Source organism: Ranitomeya imitator, chromosome 2 (assembly GCF_032444005.1).
Source record: "Ranitomeya imitator isolate aRanImi1 chromosome 2, aRanImi1.pri, whole genome shotgun sequence".
In the NCBI taxonomy this organism is placed as follows: domain Eukaryota; kingdom Metazoa; phylum Chordata; class Amphibia; order Anura; family Dendrobatidae; genus Ranitomeya; species Ranitomeya imitator.
The window spans coordinates 764431021-764456808 of record NC_091283.1 but is presented as its reverse complement, the minus strand read 5'-3'; the positions used below and the strand labels follow the sequence as shown (position 1 = coordinate 764456808).

General features: G+C 43.9%; 1 protein-coding gene across 1 annotated transcript in view; it reads right to left on the bottom strand.

The window, feature by feature from the left end:
- Positions 1-529: 529 nt before the first annotated feature.
- Positions 530-25788, bottom strand: part of VPS26A (VPS26 retromer complex component A) — a 54045-nt gene continuing 28786 nt past the window's right edge. The window contains exons 6-9 of the mRNA XM_069753409.1: positions 19938-20044; positions 19104-19172; positions 4112-4254; positions 530-1114 (exon numbers count right to left, since the gene is read on the bottom strand). Of these exons, the coding sequence (XP_069609510.1) occupies positions 1004-1114; positions 4112-4254; positions 19104-19172; positions 19938-20044 (430 nt within the window). The 3' untranslated portion in view covers positions 530-1003. The remainder of the gene's footprint in view (positions 1115-4111; positions 4255-19103; positions 19173-19937; positions 20045-25788) is intronic.

The window sequence follows — 25788 nt, the reverse complement described above, 5'->3', positions numbered from 1 at the left end:
ATGTTGCACTTTTTTCCACGAAAAAAACGCATCGAGGTAAAAAACGCAGCATGTTCATTAATTTTGCAGATTTTTTGCAGATTTCCCACTATATTATTGCATTCCAGAACCTCCGGAAAAAAAAAAAAAAAATGCGAGAAAAACGAATGCGGATTTCTTGCAGAAAATGTCCGTTTTTTTTCAGGAAATTTCTGCAAGAAATCCTGACGTGTGCACATAGCCTAAAGGTCTCATGTATTGCCTTCGTCCAAAGCGAAGGCTTCATATCTTTTACCGACATGGTTACTAAAGGTGTGGTTGGATGTGCACATAGAAAGGAACAACAACAACAACAAAAAATGTGTACATCTTCAAAGCCTATGGATAATATGAACAGCAAATTATATTTTGTCTAATGATTTCTAATCTTATTCCTATGTTATGCAAGCCAGTATACATAAAAAAATAATAAGTGGCCACAAGTGAAAGACAATAGATGGCAAATGGGACAGGGGCAAACATAAAAATAAAATTGACGCATACACAGTAATGTCTTCAAAATGTTTAATAAAGCCTTCATTTCTAAAGTGAATCCTATGAATTTTGGGAAGATTCACAGTAATCTGAGACCTGCCTTTTCAAAACAAACAGGTGGATTTGCAGCAAGATGAACAATGCAATAAGTGATTATGAAGACGCACACACGGAATAAGGCCCGGGTTTCAATGGACACCAGCCTACATGCATGAGAATACAGTAAGACGTATGATTTAGCTTGATGCATGTTCCAAATGCAGAATCCCAAAATTAAAAATTAAATGAGTTATATAAAATGCTAGTCTGAGAAAGGTCCAGTGTTTCGGCAAAAGCACTTGGTATTTATATATGTACAAGTGGAATTACATACAGACCCGCAGAATGTTTAGTGTGGTACAATGAACAGCAGTGTCAGATGAAGGAAGACGATCTGGTGGAGGTTTGGCCTATCTGGTTCGGTCCTTCATCTGTTGTGGGGTACACACGTCTAAATCTCAGGTTCCTCCGCTGAAGCTTGAGGATCAGGGCCTTCATATCGTTGATGAAAATTAGTTCTTTTCCTTATCTTCTCAGGGGCTTTTCTCCACAAAATGATCTCCTGTTAAAATGTTCAGCAAAACGAAATATGAACATTGAAGTTTTCAGCTGTGAAGTCTCTATGTTGTCCCCTAAAGGGAGCCTAGCTGCACAAAATGACTGTTCGAACAAAGCACAGGCGCTCATTGTACCCTTGGCGCAGCCAAACAGATCTCCGCCCTCCTAAGGCTCCTGTAAAGCCAGAGCTGTCAATCAAGGAAGAGAAAGTCTGAGAATTGGAAAACAGAAGTCGGAAATTGCACCGAGTGCTTGTGGTGGTTTGAGCAGTAAGTTTGTGCTGACAAATTCAATTTAAAGAGCAAGATACAAATCAGATTAAGAATTTGCAAAATTCTCAAGAGCCCGTCCCGATGTACTGGACGCCAACTGCATAATGGTCAGTGGTACAGGTGCTGACAACAGTTTGGGTATGGGCCAAACAGGACGCTCACATGATGCATGCCGAGTGCTGGACAGCATACACCTGGAGGGGCAATTTAAAGAGGACCTTTCACCAAATGTTTCATGTGTAACTGGAAACAATAGTGGCTGCAGAGCAGAATAAAGCTTCTTTTTTTTTCCTCCTCTCCATTTCAGAGATATTAACTAAAATTAACTGTCTAAGTGCCAAACAGTATGATTGCCAATAAGTCCAAATGAGCATCTCCAAAGAGATTTCGCTTGGGGCGTGTACTATAACTGCTTTAAAGGGGCATTCCTATCTCCAAGATACTATCACAATAGGTTGAAGTGTGATAATAAAATTAACAAATGCCTACAATTAGAAATGTAGTATAGTTATTCTGATTTGCCATGTCTTTTCCCCCATGTGCAGGCATTGCAGGACCTTGGGTAGCCATGGGTACGTCCATGAATTGTCACTATCAGTGGTCGTAAGTATGGATGGAAATGAGGGAGAAGTATAGTTTTTCAGATTTGCTATATTTCTAATTGGAGCTATTGGCTAATAATATTATTACACCTTCTACATATTGGGAGAGGATCTTGAAGATGGGAATACCCCTTTAAGGCAGTTAATCACACTCTGGTCTGTGCTTTCCGCAGTGTGTTGTTGCTTGATTAGGAGATTGGTCGGCAGTAGATAGAGGGATAGGTATGCACCTCCACTAAAATCTCCCTGGAAATGCCCACATGAGCTATCAAAAAAAAAAAAAAATTAACCCCCATCTCTTCCCCCTTCCTCCTCAGAAACAGCGCCAATCTTTGTGCTGTGTCTTTAACATTGCAGCTTATCCAAATTCACGGGAAACTTCAATCTAAGTCAGCTCATAGATAAGACTGGTGAAAAGAAGAGGGGCCTTTTCTCTTGGGAATAAATATGGGCAACCCCGAACGGTTACTGTCTGGGCCTGAACGCCGAACACAGATTTTCTGCTGAGAGAGACGTTTCTTGGCCGCTCGGGTATCCATTATTTTCAATTTGGTTCGGTTTCTGGTGAAAGTAAACCGAACTTTCGAAAAAGTTCTGGACAGGTGCCAGAACTTCCAGCGGTCCACCCACCCCTACTTGTGAACAGGCGCTGCAAGTATACATTCCCACATTCCCTACACTATTCACAGTGAGGGGAAGGGGTAGGAGGTTTGATGCCGATAGGAGAGGGTGGACATTTCAAAGAGTGCAAACTGGCCACATGATTTTTATGCATCCAACTAGAACTCTATTTGAAGAATCAGGCCACCAGATTTGGGCCCTGCATTGTCTACATGCAGCACCCCAACCGGGGACTGTACCCTTAATATGCTTGTGCTGCATGAAGAGACACATGAACCATTTGTGTTGTGCTCAAGTACATGTACTCTGATAATTCAAGTTACCCTACGCTTAGTAACCATTATCTCAGTTCACAAAAATACTCAAAAGGGGTCAGCAAAAGCCTCTTAGTGGCCACGAGCCACCTCCATCCTACCTTGAGGCCATGTTCACACCATCCTTTTTTTAATGCGGAACTGCAGCGATTTTCCCGCTGCGGGTCCGCAGCTGTTTTCCATGCAGGGTACATTACAATGTACCCTATGGAAAACAGGAACTGCTGTGCCCACATTGCGGAAAATCGCGAAAAAAGCCGCGCTGAATAGCCGCGGTAAAAAAGAAGTACCATGTCACTTCTTTTTGTGGAACTGCAGCAGTTCTGCACCCATTGACCTCCATTGTGAGGTCAAACCCGCAGATGAAAAAAATATCTGCGGGTTTTCTGCGGTTTGTGGTGCAGAACCGCTGCAGTGTGGCTGCCCCCCCGTGCCCCAATCCCACCCCCCCATGCTCCGATGCCGCCCCCCCGTGCTCCGACGCCCCCCCCCCCCCCCCCCCCGTGCCCTCATCTATCCCCCTTATACTTACCCGGCCTCCCGGTGTCCGTCCGTCTTCTCCCTGGGCGCCGCCATTTTGCAAAATGGCGGGCGCATGCGCAGTGCGCCTGCCGAATCTATAACCTATCTCAGTGATCAAAATAAAAAAAAATAGTAAATGACCCCCCCCCCCCCCCCTTGTCACCCCCATAGGTAGGGACAATAAAAAAATAAAGAATTTTCTTTTCTTTCCACTAAGGTTAGAATAGGGTTAGGGGTAGGGTTAGGGGTAGGGTTAGGGTATTTTCAGCCATTTTAACCCTAAAAAACTTCCTAGAAAACACACAGACTCTGCATAGAAAACTGCATAAAAAAACGCACTAAAAAAACGCATCAAAAAACGCACCAAAAAAAGGACCTGCGTTTTCTGCCAAGAGCTGCGGTTTTTAGTGCAGAAAAAACAGCAGGGAAATCAGGAATGTGTGAACATGGCCTTAGACTCTTGAAGGTTACCATTATTCTTTGCAAATAATGTATGTTGACATTGTCATTTCAAATGTTAAATATTTCACCACCACAGTATTAATGCAGAGAAAACACAATGTACTGAATGTGAAAGGTGCATTAGGAAGCAGAAGTGACAACAGCAAAAGTCTCATTCACTTCACTAATTCTTATTAAAGCAACTGCACTGGAGAATGCCAAAAGCTACCTGTTGTTTGAAATATCTTCTGTCTTCCTCATCCACAAGGACCAAGTTCAAGAAATATCTCACAGAAAACTTTTTGTTTACGTCTCTCATGGTGGGAGTGGGGTCATAACCTGCAAGGAACAGCCGGATGGGAATAGACTCTCCTGCAAAGTTACAGAAAGAAAAAAAAAAAACGTAGTCAAAAGTCCCAATCTTAGAACTGGAATGCAACAAGTAAATGGGCATGCTTTAAAATTAATTGTAGTGGATAGGATATTCAAGATGCTGACCATTCCGCGCTCCTCCAGAATCAAGCTTGGCTATGTACCTGAGGAAGAGGACAGGACGTTCACGAAACGCATAGTTTTATAGCCTCGAATAAAGGATGCAAGTCTTCTAACTCTGTGGTTCCTTTGCTTGATTCTGGAGGAGCGCGGAATGGTTGGCATCTTGAATATCCTATCCAGTACTTATTGAAGATCTGTCGCGGGTCCGGTGCCATCTGCAGCCCTGCCATCATACTCTGTATATGTGTTGTGCATACTCACAACTTGTAAAAGGTGAGAATTTTACCTTGCAGCAAACTAATTGTTAATTTGCTAACTGCGCTATTGCGCCCCTTTCTTTACCGTTAAAATGAATTGTGCATGAGACTAAGCATTGTACAGGATCATTGGCAACTATACTATACCTTCTGCATGCTCCAGGTCTCATTACAAAAATATTAAAGAAGCACTCCTCACATCAAAATTTCTATCCCCTTAATATATTGCAGTCACCATATTATATAAGGGTACCGTCACACAGTGGCATTTTGATCGCTACGACGGCACGATCCGTGACGCTCCAGCATCGTAACAATATCGCTCCAGCGTCGTAGACTGCTGTCACACTTTGCAATGTACGACGCTGGAGCGATAATTTCATGACGTATGTGCGATGTAGAAGCCGTTGGTTACTATGTGCACATCGTATACAATATCGTGCACACCTTTGCTACACCATGCGATCATGCCGCCACAGCGGGAAGCTAGACGACGAAAGAAAGTTTCAAACGATCTGCTACGACGTACGATTCTCAGCGGGGTCCCTGATCGCAGGAGCGTGTCAGACACTGCGAGATCGTAACTATATCACTGGAACGTCACGAATCGTGCCGTCGTAGCGATCAAAATGCCACTGTGTGACGGTACCCTAACACTGTACTTACAATTGCTCATTTTACCTTCTACGCAGCCAATTCTTCTCTTCCATTAGGTCTATGACATCACGTGATTAAAAACTGACTAGGTGATTCCTTCTACGCTCTATGTAGAAACTGGAGGTCAATTTCCCTTTATGAGTCATAACTGCAAAAGTCCCTGGCAGGGGTAGGAGAGAGCAGTTGGGTCAGGGGTTGAGGGTAATGATTTCTGCAGGGACAAGAGACTTCCCGTTTCCACATGGAGCAGAGAAAAGAAGAATTATCTGGGAAGAAAGGAAAAATGAGCAATTATAAGTACACAGTGCTTCATAATATGGGGATTGCTATATATTAGGTGGATAAAAACATTGATGGAGGAGGGCTTCTTTAACCCCTTAGTGACAGAGCCAATTTGGTACTTAATGACCGGGCCAATTTTTGCAATTCTGACCACTGTCACTTTATGAGGTTATAACTCTGGAACGCTTCAACAGATCCCACTGATTCTGAGATTGTTTTTTCGTGACATATTGTACTTCATGATAGTGGTAACATTTCTTCGATATTACTTTGCGATTATTTATGAAAAAAACGGAAATATGGCTAAAATTTTGCAATTTTCAAACTTTGTATTTTTATGCCTTTAAATCAGAGAGATATGTCACAAAAAATAGTTAATAAATAACATTTCCCACATGTCTACTTTACATCAGCACAATTTTGGAAACAAAATTTTTTTTTGTTAGGGAGTTATAAGGGTTAAAAGTTGACCAGCAATTTTACATTTTTACAAGGAAGGAGCTCCGTTTTGGAATGCAGACTTTGATAGAATGGTCTGCGGGCGTTATGTTGCGTTTGCAGAGCCCCTGATGTACCTAACCAGTAGAAACCTTCCACAAGTGACCCCATTTTGGAAACTAAACCCCCCAAGAAACTTATCTAGATGTGTGGTGAGAACTTTGAATGCCCAAGTGCTTCACAGAAGTTTAGAATGCAGAGTCGTGAAAATAAAAAATATTTTTTTTTTCCACAAAAAAGATATTGTAGCCCCCAAGTTTTTATTTTCACAAGGGTAACAGGAGAAATTGGACCGCAATAGTTGTTGTCCAATTTATCCCGAGTACACTGATGTGCCATATGTGGGGGTAAACCACTGTTTGGGCGCACGGCAGAGCTCGGGAGGGGGCACCATTTGACTTTTTGAGCGCAAAATTGGCTGTCGTGTTTGGAGACCCCCTAATGTGGAAACCCCCCAATTCTAGCTCCAACCCTAACCCCAACACACCACTAACCCTAATCCCAACCCGATCCATAATCCTAATCACTAACCCTAACGATAATCACAACCCTTACCCCAAAACAACCCTAATGTCAACTCTAACCATAACCCTAATCAAAACCCTAAATCCAACACACCCCTAATCCTAATCTCAACCCTAACCTCAAACCTAACCCTAATCCCAATACACCCCTAATCACAACCCTAACCTTAACCCTAATCCCAAACCTAACCCTAATCCCAAGCGTAACCCTAATGCCAACCCTAACTCTAATACCAACTCTAATCCAAACCCTAACCCCAAATCTAACCCTAACTTTAGCCCCAACCCTAGCCCTAACTTTAGCCCCAACCCTAAGGCTACTTTCACACTTGCGTCGTTTGGCATCCGTCGCAATCCGTCGTTTTGGACAAAAAACGGATCCTCCAAATGTGCCCGCAGGATGCGTTTCTTTGCCCATAGACTTTTATTGCCGACGGATCGTGACGGATGGCCACACGTCGCGTCCGTCGTGCACTGGATCAGTTGTGTTTTGGCGGACCGTCGGCACAAAAAACGTTCAATGTAACGTTTTTTGTACGTCGCGTCCGCCATTTCTGACCACGCATGCGTGGTCGTAACTACGCCCCCTCCTCCCCAGGACATAGATTGGGCAGCAGATGCTTTGAAAAACTACATCCGCTGCTCATGTTGTGCACAATTTTCACAACATGCGTCGGTATGTCGGGCCAACGCATTGCGACGGCCCCGTACCGACGTAAGTGTGAAAGAAGCCTAACCCTAAATTTAGCCCCAACCCTAACCCTAAATTTAGCCCCAGCCCTAACCCTAATTTTAGCCCCAACTGCTCTTCTCCTGTCGGCCGGCAGATGGCGATAGATGGCGGGCGCACTGCGCATGCGCCCGCCATTTTCTTTTCCCCGGCAGCCAGGAGGAGCAGCAGGAGGATCCAGGGACACCGGTGAGTATGATAGGGTCCCCGAATCCCCCTATTTCTCTGTCTTCTGATGTGCGATCACATCAGAGGACAGAGAATTACACTTTGATTTTTTTTGCGGTCGCTGGTAAACAGTTAATTACCGGCGATCGCAAAACAGGGGTCGGTAAAACCCCCGGCAGCCGAGACCCCAAAGATTCTCCCGGTGCCGGCCGGCGGGCGCACTGCGCATGCGCCTGCCATTTTGAAGATGGCGGCGCCCACCGGGAGCCACGAGGAGCACCGGGGGAGATAGGTGAGTATCGGGGGCTATCTGGGACCCCTTTTCTCTGTCCTCTGATGTGCGATCACATCGGAGGACAGAGAAATTAAAAAGAGATCGCGTTTTGTTATTTTTCGATCGCCGGTAGACGGTTAATTACCGGCGATCACAAATGCGGGTTCGGTAAAAAAAACCCCGAATCATGTTCTCTGGGGTCTCGGCTACCCCCGGCAGCCGAGACCCCGGAGAAAATCCGACTCTGGGGGGCGCTATTTACTTTTTCCACAGTGCCGTTAATTAACGGCGCTGTGGTTTAAGTACCCTTAGCGGCCGCCGTTAAAAGGCGTATCGTGGTCGCTAAGGGGTTAAAATCATAAAAGGAACAAAAAGAAGCTTAAACCTTTTTATCCAAGAAAAGTATCAGCAGACTTAGAAAAATGGTCAGAAGGGTCCCTAATGCCTCGACTAAAAGAACCTGAATTTCTAGCAAATGTGAGATCACAACTTATGACCCCGCAGCCACCTCACCACCAGAGCTGCTGCAACCCCCTTCCCCCCGTAACCTAATATCTCCTTACCCATTGCCTTGTAGAATGAAACCCACAAAGGCAGGGTCCTCTCCCCTCTGCACCAGTCTGTCATTGTAGTTTCGCTGTAATTTATATTTGTGTTTTGCATGTAACCCCTTCTCATGTACAGCACCTTGGAATCAACGGTGCTCTAAAAAGAAATATAGTGCTCTCACATCAAAGGAGGGTTGTGGGATCCAGCTCTGCACACCAGGATCTCATAACCCAGAAGATCGGACCTGACTTTTGCTAATCAGTGTTATTCATTAAAAAAACAAAAACAAAACAAAACAATGAATTGAGGCTGCACACTCTTCTTAAATACATTTAATTAGCAAGTTACAGTTGTGTTATCTGGAGAAGTGTTTACTATAGAATTAAAATTGCTGCCACCTTATTACTTTGACAAAAAACAGTCTTAGATTGTTAGGACAGAAGCTTTTGAGCATGTGCAGTAGGAAGCTCCTCTGCTTTGACCTGAAGACACTTGTATTGTTATTTAGATAGACATGGTGGACACAGCAGTGTGAGCAGCCACTTCCCTCAGTACCCCTGGTATCTCCAGTATTAGATCAGACAGACATGGTGACACAGCAGTGTGAGCAGCCACTTCCCTCAGTACCCCTGGTATCTCCAGTATTAGCTCAGATAGACATGGTGACACAGCAGTGTGAGCAGCCACTTCCCTCAGTACCCCTGGTATCTCCAGTATTAGCTCAGATAGACATGGTGGACACAGCAGTGTGAGCAGCCACTTCCCTCAGTACCCCTGGTATCTCCAGTATTAGCTCAGATAGACATGGTGACACAGCAGTGTGAGCAGCCACTTCCCTCAGTACCCCTGGTATCTCCAGTATTAGATCAGACAGACATGGTGACACAGCAGTGTGAGCAGCCACTTCCCTCAGTACCCCTGGTATCTCCAGTATTAGATCAGACAGACATGGTGACACAGCAGTGTGAGCAGCCACTTCCCTCAGTACCCCTGGTATCTCCAGTATTAGATCAGATAGACATGGTGACACACCAGTGTGAGCAGCCACTTCCCTCAGTACCCCTGGTATCTCCAGTATTAGATCAGATAGACATGGTGACACACCAGTGTGAGCAGCCACTTCCCTCAGTACCCCTGGTATCTCCAGTATTAGATCAGACAGACATGGTGACACAGCAGTGTGAGCAGCCACTTCCCTCAGTACCCCTGGTATCTCCAGTATTAGATCAGACAGACATGGTGACACAGCAGTGTGAGCAGCCACTTCCCTCAGTACCCCTGGTATCTCCAGTATTAGATCAGACAGACATGGTGACACAGCAGTGTGAGCAGCCACTTCCCTCAGTACCCCTGGTATCTCCAGTATTAGATCAGACAGACATGGTGACACAGCAGTGTGAGCAGCCACTTCCCTCAGTACCCCTGGTATCTCCAGTATTAGATCAGACAGACATGGTGACACAGCAGTGTGAGCAGCCACTTCCCTCAGTACCCCTGGTATCTCCAGTATTAGATCAGACAGACATGGTGACACAGCAGTGTGAGCAGCCACTTCCCTCAGTACCCCTGGTATCTCCAGTATTAGATCAGACAGACATGGTGACACAGCAGTGTGAGCAGTCACTTCCCTCAGTACCCCTGGTATCTCCAGTATTAGATCAGACAGACATGGTGACACAGCAGTGTGAGCAGCCACTTCCCTCAGTACCCCTGGTATCTCCAGTATTAGATCAGATAGACATGGTGACACACCAGTGTGAGCAGCCACTTCCCTCAGTACCCCTGGTATCTCCAGTATTAGATCAGATAGACATGGTGACACACCAGTGTGAGCAGCCACTTCCCTCAGTACCCCTGGTATCTCCAGTATTAGATCAGACAGACATGGTGACACAGCAGTGTGAGCAGCCACTTCCCTCAGTACCCCTGGTATCTCCAGTATTAGATCAGACAGACATGGTGACACAGCAGTGTGAGCAGCCACTTCCCTCAGTACCCCTGGTATCTCCAGTATTAGATCAGACAGACATGGTGACACAGCAGTGTGAGCAGTCACTTCCCTCAGTACCCCTGGTATCTCCAGTATTAGATCAGACAGACATGGTGACACAGCAGTGTGAGCAGTCACTTCCCTCAGTACCCCTGGTATCTCCAGTATTATATCAGATAGACATGGTGGACAGCAGTGTGAGCAGTCACTTCCCTCAGTACCCCTGGTATCTCCAGTATTAGATCAGATAGACAGGAAGGACAGCAGTGTCAGCAGCCGCCTCTTACCACCTCAGTATCCTTGGTATCTCTAGTATTAGATCAGATACACAGGGTGGACACAGCAATGTGAGCAGCCACTTCCCTCACGACCCCTGGTATCTCTAGTACGATTTGTGAAGCGCATCATCCTATATATGTAGGAGGGCAGCACTTCCTACTGCACAGGCTTCTGTCCTAACAATGTAGGAAAAATATTGCTCAGTGAAACAAGGCAGTGGACATTTTCATTCCATAGCGATCATATATACTCGAGTATAAGCTGACCGGAGTATAGGCCGAAGCACCTAATTTTTTTTTTTTTAAATTCGTTTATTAATTGCAGAATAAATCATACAATACACACATTTGCATTTGATTCTATCATTATCCATTATGACATACAATGTGAATCGTTACAATGCATAGTATTACAAAAGTAATAAACAGTGCATGTCAATCACAAGTATCTTATTGTAAAACCTTAACTACCTCAACTACTAAAAGAACGAAAAGAACTAAAAAAAACGCCGCCAAAAGAAAGTTCCGTATAGATTTCACCCTGTAAGTAATGTCTCCAAAACCACAGGCCTCACTTCCTATGTATATATTAGAGTATTATAGGTTATAGAGTAAGATGAGAGGAGTTCCATTTACCCCATATTTTCTCAAATTTATCTGGACATCCTCTATTCTGATATAGTGTCCGTTCATACGGGATAATTGAGTTCACTAAATCCACCCAAGCTCTAAGAGATGGGCAAGAACCACCCATCCATCTCAGCGCCAGTACTTTTCGCGCCAGGAACAGTGTCTCTCGCAAAAAAATCCCAGTGTGGTGGTCCCAAACTCCTGCATCCCACACCCCAAATAAGCAGGTCAATGGCTCAAGTGGGACAGGGATCAACAGCAAGGATGTCAACAATGTTGTCACCTCTTTCCAATAATGAGAGATAATGGGACATCTCCATATCATATGAATAAAATCCGCATCACTTAAGTGACATCTCAGACAATCTGACGAATGGAGACGTCCCATCTTGAAAAGACGAGTCGGGGTCAGATAGGATTGATATATTATGTACAGCTGAGTCATCCTATTATTAATTGATGGGGAAACCTTAGTTGGAGATTCCAAAATGTCTTCCCATTCTTCCCCCAGCGTATCCGGAAGAAGCCCCTCCCACCTTTTCTTAATAGAATCTATAGTAGACCCCTCTCCTATGGATAATAGATAAGTGTATAAAGAGGAGATAAGTCCTTGAGGGCCTTGTGAATTGAGAATACCTATCAGTGGAAGAGATGAAATGGCTCGACCCGTACCCACATTTCGCATGTGTGATTGAAAGGCTGATCTCAACTGCAGATAGCGGAAAAACTGGGATCTTGGGATGTTATAAGTATTTTGTAATTGTTCAAAGGAGGTAAAAAAACCCTGGTTGTGTACATTTCCTACTGAGAGAACACCGTGTGATATCCAAAATTCCGTGGATGGGTGGCCTAACAATCCCGGGAGATAACTGTTATTCCACAGTGGCATTTCAGCCACTATATCAACAAATTTGGTTATTTTTTTTATTTGACTCCATATTGATCTTGCCAACCGAAGCAAAGGAAGCAAACGGGGAACACCGACCCTCTCCATCTCCAAAAACCCCAGTGGACAATCGATCCTAGCAGAGTAAAGCAGATGACTTTCTGAATTAGGAAGAGGATTAGAATTATTGGGCATCCACTTATTTATCATTTTAACCTGCCCGGCTAGATAATATAAGTAGAAGTCTGGCAAAGCCGCTCCTCCCCCCCGTCTCGGTCTCTGTAGAGTAGATAACCTAAGTTTAGGCCTACTTTTCCCCCATATAAAGGACGTGGTTAGGGAATTTAGAGTCGCAAAGAGGGATTTAGGTATTGGGACAGCACTATGTTGAAGGCAGTAGTTTAACTTGGGAAGCAGTATCATTTTGATCAAATTAATGCGGCCAGCCACAGAGAGAGGGAGTTTATCCCAAGTATTAAATTTAGATTTTACCAGATCAATTAATGGGTAAATGTTAAATTGTAAATCAAATCTACTATGTTGAGACATATGTATTCCTAGATATTTGAAATTAGAGACAATGGGTAACGCCGAGAGAGTCCCGAGACGCAACATTGGGACATGAGAAAGAGGCATCAGGGCAGACTTATCCCAATTTATATAAAGACCAGAGAATTTGCTAAATTTGTCTATAATTGTTATTACTTTTGGTAGCGTATCCTCTGTTTGATCCATAAATACCACCATATCATCAGCATAGAGGCCAATAATATCTACCCGATCTGCAATGCGTATCCCCTTGATGTCGCTGGAGGATCTCATCTGTATTGCCAGAGCCTCTATTGCCAATGCAAATAGAGCAGGGGAGAGAGGGCACCCCTGGCGAGTCCCTCTATGTAAAGAAAAAGGCTCGGATATTGAGCCATTCACTATCATACGCGCCCTAGGTTTCGTATATAATGTTCCTATCCCTTTCAGAAATCTGTCCCCAAAACCATACTTCCGCAAACATGCAAACAGAAAGGACCACTCGAGGGAGTCAAAAGCTTTGGCTGCATCCAGCGATGCCAATGCCCACTTATTATCTGGCTCCAAAGAGCTATATTGAATAACCGATTGGACCCGTCTAATATTGATGGAAGTACTTTTCCCAGGCATAAAGCCTGTTTGATCTGGGTGTATGAGATCTAATATAATCGTATTCAGTCTGGTAGCCAGAATTTTAGTAAAAATCTTGTAATCTACGTTCACCAGGGATATAGGTCGGTACGATCCACAATCGAGAGGATCCTTCCCCTCTTTCCTGTGTACTATAATATTGGCATCATAAAACGTTTCAGGGACAGACTCTCCCCTCCATATTCCCCCGAGTACCTTCAATAGAAGTGGTGCCAACCTGTCCCTGTATTTCCTATATAGCTCAATGGGGAACCCATCAGGACCCGGGGCCTTCCCTGTAGCCATGTCCGCTATAGCCTGCTCCACTTCCTCCAAAGTAAACTCCGCATCCATAAAGGCCTGTTGGGATGGGCTCAACGAGGGAAACGTTATATCCGATAAATAATCCAAACATTCATTAGTATCAAAACCGCTACCAGATTTATATAGCAAATTATAATAATCGTGAAAACCTTGAAGTACCTCATCAGTAGAGGATACTAATGTACCATCAGGCATACGGATTTGTAATATTGTGTTGGATGTATTGTGTTGGCGCACTAAGAAAGCCAAGAGCGTACTGGCCTGGTTCCCCAGCTCAAAATAGGACTGGCGGGTAAAGAATAATTTACGTTTCGATTTAACGTCTATATGTTGGGCATATAATCTCTGGGAGGTGAGCCACTCAGCCCTGTTACTGCTGGTCTGATTTGCTATATATGTAGCCTCTGAATCCTTTAATCGTTGCTCCATCTCGTCATCCTCCCCCGCCGTCACCCTTTTAATGTAAGAGATTGTAGAGGACAAGCATCCCCTTAAATATGCCTTCAGAGTGTCCCAAAATAAACCAAGATTCTGGGGTTCTGGATGTGCTAAAATAAAACTATTTAATTGTTCGACTGTCCTGTCACTTGAATCTATCAATTTCAGCCAGAAAGGGTTTAATTTCCAGGATCTATTGTTATTGGATTGACCATATTTAAGTTTAAGAATTACTGGACTGTGGTCCGAGATCCCCCTGTTACCATGTTCAATATTATCCACCTGCAGTGCCACGCCACTAGATCCAAATATATAATCTATACGAGATAAAGATTGTTTAGTGGATGAGTGGCAGGTATACCCTCTATCCTCTGGATGACTCATTCTCCACAAGTCCAACCAACCGCTGCCATCCATAAACAGCGCCAGCTGGGAGGGCGACTGAGGCAAAGACTCCCCGGATACTGTGTTATCCAACCTCACTCTGTCCTTAGAATGGTCCATTACTAGGTTGAAGTCACCCATGCAGATAACATTGGCATCTGGATATTTTAAGGAGAAACCCAATGCCATACGGAGAACCGACATATTAGCAGGGGGAGGGTTATAAACACAAAGTATCACATATTCACATGAATTGAGAATTGCATGTACAAAAACAAAGCGGCCCTCCGGATCCCGCCGTGCCTCCCTCGCCTCCCACCTAACCCCCCTGTGTATCAATAAGGAGACCCCTCTTGAGTAGCTAGTATGGAATGCATGGAGCGACCACTGTACCCATGGCTTTTGTATACATCGAACCGTATCCCTAGTCAGGTGTGTCTCCATCAATGCCACGACATGAGGATTGTGTTTTTTGATCTGTGAAAATACTTTAACTTTCTTCCGAGGAGTCTTAATACCCCGTATGTTCCAGGTCATATATATGATTTCAGATCCCATATTTATATAAAAAGAGAAAAATAATATATGTCAACAATATTATACGGGCGTGATCCAGAGACACCCCACAGAGCAAAAAAAAATCAATATTGGCGGCAACCATATACATCAAACAGTCAGAACTAGTGCATAAACTCAAACCCAACATAACTTGAACAATAGAGGAGCATGTTTCCATACTCCCACAGTCAAATAGAAACGGGGATACCCTCACTGAATTCAGTGTCCGGTATTGTTGACTTCTTTCGCACCTATGTAAAGAGCTCTATTTATATTGCCATTTGATAAAGAACCCAAATTAGGAGTTTTTTTGGGCTTTGGACCCTCCGTGAGACCGCAACCATTCGGCCACTTCTGCTGGGTCTGTAAAAAATAAAGAGGATCCATCATGGACAATGCGGAGCCGGGCTGGATAGAGCATGGAATAAATTATATTCTTGTCTCGAAGTAGCTTTTTGACTTCCATAAATCGTGCCCGCTGTTTCTGGAGCTCCATGGAGAAATCCGGAAAAATCGATATGATGGTATTGTTGAGTTTAATGGGGCCCTTCTGCCTTGCCAAGCGAAGAATAGCATCTCTATCTCTGCAATTAAGGAGGCGTGCCAGAAACGGTCGAGGTGGAGTTCCAGGGGGCAGAGGTCTCGTTGGGACCCTATGGGCTCTTTCCACTGAGAATGTTGAGGAGAATCCATCTCCCAGGGTGGACTTAAGCCAGTCTTCCAGGAATTGCTCAGGCTGCTGACCCTCCGATCGCTCCGGGAGACCAATAATTCGAATATTATTGCGACGCAGTCTGTTTTCCAAATCATCCGCCTTTTGTTTCCATGCGTTTACGGAGCCAGCAGCTTTTGTCAGTTTAGCTTCCATGGGAGTAATAGTATCTTCTATATGTGACACTCTTGTTTCCACCTCCGAAATACGCCCTCTCATAGCTTGCATGTCATGTCGCAAACGACCCACCTCAGTATGCACATCCTCTATTTTTTCCGTAAGAGATGATCTAGTGAGGGAGATAGCCTGCATTAACTGCTCGGATGCTTGTTTAAGAGTCAGTTCGTCTTGTTCTCCCTCCTCGTTACTATCAGAAGGACGGCTCTTACGCTGGGTAAGTGCAGGATTATTTCTGAGAGTGCGCACATTGTCCGAGGAATCATCTCTGGCAAATTTCCTCAGCTTATCAGCCGCCCCTGCTCCCCTAGGGTGTTGCATGGTGGGCAAGCAGAGGAACTCCACAAAGTAATCCTGATTGTGATTGCAGATAAACCAAGCTCTAGCTTCAGGTCCTGTATAATATTATACTGTACGTCAAAGGGGGTCACAGGGCTGGCAGACAGTAATAATGAGGGTCACAGGGTGGTTGTTCAGATGTTTACTCAGGCTCTATATAACTGAACGGGCTCTCAGTCCACACATAGGGAGGTCAGCAGGAAGGGGGTTAATTCCCAGTTTTATGGTGCTGCTAAACGAAGCGGCTGTATGACAGGGGAGGCACAGGGCCCAATATTTCAGGGCACACACCGCACCACCCCCCCAGTTCCTTATTTGCGTGTTCTCCTTCCAAGCAGCACCGCAGGTATATGAGGCACTGCTCCCTTTGCTGTTAGGGAGCGTGCTATGCTAATGTCCGCCACTCCCGTGGGCACCGCTGTCCCCCTCAGGTCTCCCAACCTCCGTGCACAAGCACAGCTCTCACCGCTGCGATCCTGCTTCCGTTCGCCCCGACGAGAAGAGAGCCCGGCTTCAGCAGGAGACGGCGCCGCGTCCTGTGTCCTGGAGCGCGCGCACCGAAGATGGCCGCCACTGCACGTGGATCCTCCCGGCCTCTCTGTCCCTGCAGCTCCCGCCGCCTCAGATCACTACGGCAGCCGTCCGGAGGGCTCACAAGGTTCCTCTAAGTGTGGGGTCTCAGCCCCTGTCGGTTCTGTTTGCGGGGATGAGATATATGTGGCAGGATTGAATCAGGATGTATGGAGCTCTTACTCAGTGCGTCCTTCTTCTCCGGCTACATAGCCACGCCCCCCGAAGCACCTAATTTTGCCACGGAAACCAGGGTAAGCTTATTGACAGAGTATAGGCCAGGTATGCATTGTCCAGTCATCCCTGCCCTGCTATGTGTGTCTCCCCGGGCCCTGTCCTGCTATGCACAGCTCCTTATCCCCTATCCTACTCACCCTCCAGCGTGCCCTCGGGGCATCTCGGTGGTGTCGGCACCTTCGCAGCATCTCGGTGGTTCCGGCTTCCTGCAGCTCTTCCTGTGCTGTGAGTGATCATGTGATACCGCTCATTAAGGTAATGAATATGCGCTCCACACCTATGGGAGTGGAGATGCGTGCATATGCATTACCTTAATGAGCAGTGCCACGTGATCACACAGCACAGGAAGAGCTGCTGGAAACCGGAACCACCGAGATGCTCCGAGGGCACGCTGGAGGGCAAGTAGGATGTCTTCTGGAAGCCAGCGGCCGTCACTGTGCGCTGCTGTAAGAGAAATGAATATTAATTTCTCTTTAGCAGTGGGCACCTGTTACAGCCGCCGGCTTCTGCCTCCTGTGACCCGCTGCTACCCCACCAGCTTTCTGGACAATTACTCGTGTATAAGCCGAGGGGGCGTTTTCAGCACAAAAAAAAATGAGCTGAAAAACTGGACTTATACACGAGTATATACGGTACCTCTACACACAGCAATTGTGATTTTCTAATTAAATGTATATAGGAATTTATAATGCGCATTTCCTTTTAGCTGTCTATTTTTTTCTATGTTGAAGAACCTCTAAATAAAACAGGCAGCTACAGACTAGTGATAGGTGCCAGAGTATTTTTTTTTTTTTTTTTATTAAATAGATTTTTATTGAAAGCGAATATGAACAATACAATTTATGCATTTTCCAGTATATTACAAAATTTTTACATTTTCCAAACCCCCAACAATCCCAACAAAACCCAAACCTCCCCCTCCCCTGACAGCTCATACCCAGTTATACTTTGTTACCAGTATTGATGGCTCTTTGAGCCATTTGAATCACTTATGTCCGCTTGTTCTTTAGCACTCTCTTCCTTTCAGAGGCCCTCATCCTCCCATTTCCCATACCTACTATCCCAGCTCGAGCCACGGAGACCACATTTTATCAAACGTTTCTATTTTCCCACGTCTTTTGTATACCCCCTTTTCCAAATTGAGACCATGTTTAACATATTTCAGGAATTCACCCCTTGTAGGCGGCTCATCCTTGATCCAGTTCCTTGCTATTACCTTCCTTGCCATATATAATAGCCTAGCTATTGCTATCTTCCAGGTGTTATCCACTCTAATTTCCTCTACATGTCCCAGTATACACACTATCGGATCTCTCGGCACTCTGCATTTATACGCCCCTTCCACACGGCTCATTACCACCAACCAGAAAGCAACCAGTCTTGGACATGTCCACATCATGTGGTATATTCCTGCATTCTCAGTCTTACATCTCGGGCATTCAGAGTCCGCACGCAACCCCGCTCTGTGCAACACTTCCGGTGATTTATAGACTCTGTGCAAGATGTACAGCTGCGATAGTCTATACGGCTCGCTCAGTGACACTCGTGGAACCCACTCCAACACCGACTCCCAGGTTTCATCCTCCATTGGGCCTAAATCTCTTTCCCATTTCGCTCTCGCTTTTAGAGGGAAGTCTAGTAAATATGCATGTAGAAGGTCCTTATAAAGGGTGGTAATGACTCCCCTTGTGGACCCTTCCCCACATACGTATTCCAGAACTATGTCCTCCTGGATCTCAATACCACCGCCCTTGTTTTGCGCTTTAAAGGCATGTTTCATCTGAGCATATTGATACTCCCCAGTCGGTCTCAATCCAAACTCTCCCTGCAGCTGCGAAAAGGACTTTAATCCTTGTTGTTGAATTATCTGAGCCACCAAGTGGATTCCTTTGGCCTGCCACTCCGCCAGCACTCCAAGAGCCGCAAACTCAACCAAATTATTATTAAGCCATATCGGTGTAAATTTAGTCAGCCCCATAACCCCCCGAATATGTCGCAGTCTGGTCCATAATTTATGTATCAAAAACATAGTTGGGTATAATTTCCCCAATACTCCCAAGGAGCCATCCTCCAGAGGGTGCCAGAGTATTTATAAAATAAAATTACCTTTTACTGGAGCTCCATCCATAATTTCATATTTTGCAACAGTCTCAGTTTCAGTTGTGGTACTGGGTCCTGGGAAACAAGACTTTATTATTATTTTTTTTAAAGGAATGGTGCGTAACAGGTAGATATTATTTGTCAGCTATCCCTTTACTATTAAAATCACATAACCTACTTATGGCATCATGAGCAAATATAAACATTTTCCTAATGCACTTCTATAGTTTTATTAAAAGGAATGCTTCACAGGATTTTAAAGTCACCAAACTAATGACATTGCTCGAAAACACATACATTCCAGGCTGCAAATAGATAATCAATGAAAAAAAGAATATTAATGAGGCTGCAAGAGCATCGAGTACCGTCCTATTCCGGGCGAGTGCCCCAATCTCCCAAACTATTCCCCGCCTAGCGGCAGCACGCCGGTGTCCTTGATGGCCGTAGCAATGTAGACACTATTCAACCACAATGGGGTTGCTGGCAAAGGATCAGTACATTTGGCTGGAATCACAACACCCACAGAGATTTTCCCAGCAATGGAAAAATTAATTTGCAGCCAGGATATGATATGATTGTACTGGTCTTTTATTAGCCTAGCGAGCAATGTAATGAGTGGTGACAATAAAGCTCCTGAAAAGTTCCCTTTAAGACAGTATCAAGCATCAGAGCTTAATTTTCTCTTCTCGTCACATAGGACCCCCATGATGCCCATGTACATAAATCCATATTTAGTCTATCGGTAAGCAGAATAGAGACAAAAAAAAAAAAAAAAATCAGTGGTCTGTATACAATGGGTTCACTTGGGAGGTCGTATAACAAGAGGAAATACATTTTTACCTATTCCAGTTATTTCCTTTTTAATCAGCTGCAATTCCATGTGCTGAATTTTTATTCTGACCAGTAAGAAGTAAATTTTTCCAACAATTACATCTTTTAAGTGGTACCTTTAAAAACAAAAACAGAAGAGAAATACATTTATAAACCAGAATTTGATGACAATGTGCCAAATAGGTGAAGGGGAAAAAAATCCTTAGTGACTGGGCAACATTTTGGAAATCTGATCAGTGCCACTATGTGGTAATAACTATGGAAGGCTTCAGCATATCCCATTGATTTTGAGATTGTACTTTATGAAAATGGTATAAAAAAAATAAATAAATCACAAAAATCTGCCATTTTCAAACTGAGCGAGTATCCCTTTATTCCATAGTCACACCACACAAAAAAAAAAAAAATTAATAAATAACATTTCCCTCATGTCAGCTTTACATTAGCACCATTTGTAAAATGTTTTATTATGCTCACATTTTAGAAGGTTTAAAAATGTAGCAGTAATTTTTCATTTTTTCAAGGAAATTTACAACATTTTTTTTTTTTTTTTGGGACTTAATATGTTTTAAAGAGGAGACTTTGGGGGTCCGATATTTTGGAAACCTCCAAAAGTGATACCATTTTAAGAACAGCGCCCCTCAACCTATTCAAAATTGCTTTCAGGATGTTTATTAACTCTTCAAGTGCTTTTCAGGAATGAATGCAAAGTGGCATAGCAGGAATGAAAAAATTTATTTTTACCATCTAAATGTTGATAAATTCTGAACAGGCCATTGGAGCCAGCAGACACTAAGGCCATTATTTGGCCATGACAAACATCAGGACCACACGAACAAGAGCTCAGGATGCTGATGGGGTTAAAAAGGAAGCCCCCACACTGTTAATCTAGATACTGTAGTCATTATTGACAGCAGCATTTAAAATGTTAAACAACTATAGTCGGCACCAACATATATCGTGGTTGATGCCTCAAATTGTCAGCTATGGTGTACAGCTGACAGTGGGTCTGATGGCTGGGGATCTCAACAATGACATGAATACTCGCCCTTTAGGCATTTATTATGCTTTGCTCATATAGCAGCAGCTTCTTCCGCAGCGCTTTACACACATGATCATTGCGATCTCCATTGGGGCTCACAATCTAGATTCCCTATCAGTATGTCTGGAATGTGGGAGGAAACTGGAGAATCTGGAGGAAATTCATGCAAACACGGGGAGAACATAAACTCCGTGCAGATGTTGTCTTTGGTGGGATTTGAACCCAGGACCCCAGCACTGCAGTGCTAACCACTGAGCACTCAGGAATTCTTTATAAGTGTGGGTCCTTGTAGTTCTACCCTCATGATCAATGGAAGGCATATTCCTAGCAGTATGCGGTCATCTGCTGGAAGAGCCCTGTACAAATGTCCACAATGTTATTTCTAAGCTATATTTATATGAAAAGAGACTGAGGCTTATTAAAGGGGAAGGTGCCACCAGTTTTCTTGTAGTTTGTTTTTTGTGAAATTAAGCTTAAAATAGTAAATAAAATGTATTAATGCAATGTTTGCAAACATTTCTACATGAAAAATATTATATATTTTCTTACAAATATATATATTTACCACTAGGGGTAGCATTTTCCGTTTTAGACCTCAAGCAGACCAGAGTCGCACCACACGTGCGCCTACGTGGACAGGACTTCTTGCTGCATCCAGGCTACCCTACCAATATTGGAATTTATAGAGTCGTCAGGATTAACGTTTCTCCCTGTACCATATCTCTTATACTTGTTCTGATGAAGGTCCGGATGTGGACTGAAAACGTTCGACTTGCCTTTATGGATGCACATCAATAAACCTTTTGCATATGATAATTATTCATGCCAAGTTTTTTCGGATTTGGATTTGTTGGGCTGGATACCCTACTTGAGCACCTACTCTATACACTACTACGAGTGCCGTGTTGTTCTATTATTATACTGATCGTGTCGTGCTACTGCTGTGACCACAAGATGTCGGCTCCCAGTGCTTTCTTTAAACTCATAATACACAAAATATGTTTCACATGCATTTAACGCCTTCATGACCCAGCCTATTTTGACCTTAATGACCTGGCCGTTTTTTGAATTCTGACCAGTGTCCCTTTATGAGGTAACTCGGGAACGCTTCAACGGATCCTAACGGTTCTGAGATTGTTTTTTCGTCACATATTGGGCTTCATGTTAGTGGTAAATTTAGGTCAATAATTTTTGCGTTTATTTGTGAAAAAAATGGAAATTTGGCTAAAATTTTGAAAATTTCGCAATTTTCACATTTTGAATTTTTATTCTGTTAAAACCAGAGTTATGTGACACAACATAGTTAATAAATAACATTTCCCACATGTCTACTTTACATCAGCACAATTTTGGAAACAACATTTTTTTTGCTAGGAAGTTATAAGGGTTAAAATTTGACCAGCGATTTCTCATTTTTACAACGAAATTTACAAAACCATTTTTTTTTTTAGGGACCACCTCACATTTGAAGTCAGTTTGAGGGGTCTATATGGCTGAAAATACCCAAAAGTGACACCATTCTAAAAAGTGCACCCCTCAAGGTGCTCAAAACCACATTCAAAAAGTTCATTAACCCTTCAGGTGCTTCACAGCAGCAGAAGCAACATGGAAGGAAAAAATGAACATTTAACTTTTTAGTCACAAAAATGATCTTTTAGCAACAATTTTTTTTATTTTCCCAAGGGTAAAAAGAGAAACTGGACCCCAAAAGTAATTGTACAATTTGTCCTGAGTACGCCGATACCTCATTGGTGGGGGGGGCTACCACTGTCTGGGTGCACGACAGGGCTCGGAAGGGAAGGAGCGCCATTTGACTTTTTCAATGAAAAATTGGCTCCAATCTTTTTTTTTTTTTTCCAAACTGTTTTTATTAAACATTTTCAATTAAACATTTTCAACATTAGTGTATTAACATGCAAACATAGGTACAAAGAATTACCTCCCTCTTTCCGGTATTACAGAAGCCCATTATTAAAGACGGTAACTATTTTAGCGTTCCAATTTGCAAATTAAGGCAAAGTACCTCTCAATCAAGATAAACATAAGGCTAAAAACATAGAATTCAACATGGAAATACAATACGAGTGGACTACCACTCTGTAACTAGATAACCCCAAATGATGAGAGAGGGGAAGTTATAGCTAGAGAAAAAATGAAAAACAAAAAAGAGGGGGGAGGGGTGGGACACACGGCTCCGCACTTCGCCCAATGTGTTATTTAGGAGACAACTCCGCTCACAAGGGTGTTCGGCCCGCTACCGCCTGTTCCAGAAACCATGTAGTTGTACAGAAGCATTGTTTGAGCCTCTGTTTTATATGCGTTGGAAGGATGGGTATAAGTGGCTGCCATAGTTCAAAAAAATTTTGGGTTTTTAGTTCCTTCTGAAGGGATGCTTCCACCCAATCCATCCTAAATAGGAAGGAGAGTTTGTCCAGGAAGATCCTCAGGGTGGGCACATTAGGTGCCAGCCAGGTTTGTAAAATCGTTTTCTGGGCCGAGGCCGAAATCATGTACAAGAATTTTCTACCATGAGTGGGGATCACAGCCCCTTCATTAGTAATGTACCCGAAAAGAGCCCAGGCTGGGGTGAGAGCTACTCTATATGGTGTATGCGTATGAGTAAATACAAGTATGCGTTGCCAAAATTGTTGGATTTGTGAGCAAGCCCATAAACAGTGGAACATGTCTGCCTCGGCCTCTCCACACCTGGAACAGATCGGACTCGGTATATTACCCATAAGAAAGTTGCGCCTTGGCGAGATATAGGATCTATGCATAATCTTCAACGCCATTTCCCAATAAAATATAAACGGTGTAAATTTAAGCGTGTTCCTCAACATTTGTAAAATCAGAGTAGGTGTCAATGACGGGTCACGGAGCTGCCACTTCATTATTCCTGTGGAATGTTCTTCCCTCTTGGTCTCAGTTCTTAGGAATGTATAGTAGTCTGACACAAGCCGTTTCGTCAGCTTGCATGTGGTAAGTTTGGTTATCAGCTTATCCTGCCAATCATTATCATTGAAGCCACAAGTAACACTCGTCACATAGCTCTGTAGTTGCATGAAGTGGAAAGGGTGTGTATTGATGAAATCAAATAAAAGTGTCGCCTGGTTGAAAGCAAGGACCTTTTTGGAATGTACATCCACTATGTCTCCCACCCTGCCCAGGCCTAGTGTTTGCCAACCATGAAAAATGTGGTGTGCCTTCCCTGCCTGAAACCTAGAATTAGTACAAAACGTCTGTGCCAGTGACACCCGTGGCGATAGCCCCAACCCACGGCGTATGACAACCCAAGACCGGCTCCAATCTTTAGCGGACACCATGTCGCGTTTGGAGAGCCCCTGTGTGCCTAAACATTGGAGCTCCCCCACATGTGACCCCATTTTGGAAACTAGACCCTCCAAGGAACTTATCTAGATGCATAGTGAGCACTTTGAACCCCCAGGTGCTTCACAAATTGATCCGTAAAAATGAAAAAGTACTTTTTTTCACAAAAAATTTATTTTCGCCTCAATATGTTCATTTCCACATGGGCAACAGGATAAAATGGATCCTAAAATGTGTTGGGCAATTTCTCCTGAGTACATCCATACCTCATATGTGGTCACAAACCACTGTTTGTGCACACGGCAAGGCTCGGAAGGGAAGGAGCGCCATTTGACTTTTGAATGAAAAATTAGCTCCAATCGTTAGCGGACACCATGTCGCGTTTGGAGAGCCTCTGTATGCTTAAACATTGGAGCTCCGCCACATGTGAACCCATTTTGGAAACTAGACCCCCCCAAGGAACTTATCTAGATGCATAGTGAGCACTTGGAACCCCTAGGTGCTTCACAAATTGATCCGTAAAAATGAAAAAGTACTTTTTTTTTCACAAAAAATTTCTTTTAGCCTCAATTTGTTCATTTCCACATGGGCAACAGGATAAGATGGATCCTAAAATTTATTGGGCAATTTCTCCTGAGTACACTGATACCTCACATGTGGGGGTAAACCACTGTTTGGGCACACGGCAGAGCTCGGAAGGGAAGGAGCGCCATTTGACTTTTTGAATGAAAAATTAGCTCCAATCGTTAACGGTCACCATGTCGCGTTAGGAGAGCCCCTGTGTGCCTAAACATTGGAGCTCCCCCACATGTGACCCCATTTTGGAAACTAGACCTCCCATGGAACTAACCTAGATATGCTGTGACCACTTTAAACCCCCAAGTGCTTCACAGAAGTTTACAACGCAGAGCCATGAAAATAAAAAAATAATTTTTCTTTCCTCAAAATGATGTTTTAGCAAGCAATTTTTTATTTTCACAAGGGTAACAGGAAAAATTGGACCCCAATAGTTGTTGCCCAGTTTGCACTGAGTATGCTGGTACCCCATATGTGGGGGTAAACCACTGTTTTGGCGCACGTCGGGGCTCGGAAGGGAAGTAGTGACGCTTTGAAATGCAGACTTTGACGGGATGGTCTGCGGGCGTCATGTTGCATTTGCAGAGCCCCTGATGTGCCTAAACAGTAGAAACCCACCACAAGTGACCACATTTTGGAAACTAGACCCCCCAAGGAACTTATCTAGATATGTGTTGAGCACTTTGAACCCCCAAGTGCTTCACAGAAGTTTACAACGCAGAGCCGTGAAAATAAAAAAAAATCATTTTTCTTTCCTCAAAAATGACGTTTTAGCAAGCAGTTTTTTATTTTCACAAGGGTAACAGGAGAAATTGGACCCCAATAGTTGTTGCCCAGTTTGTCCCGAGTATGCTGGTACCCCATATGACGGGGCTCGGAAGGGAGGGAGCACCATTTGACTTTTTGAACGCAAGA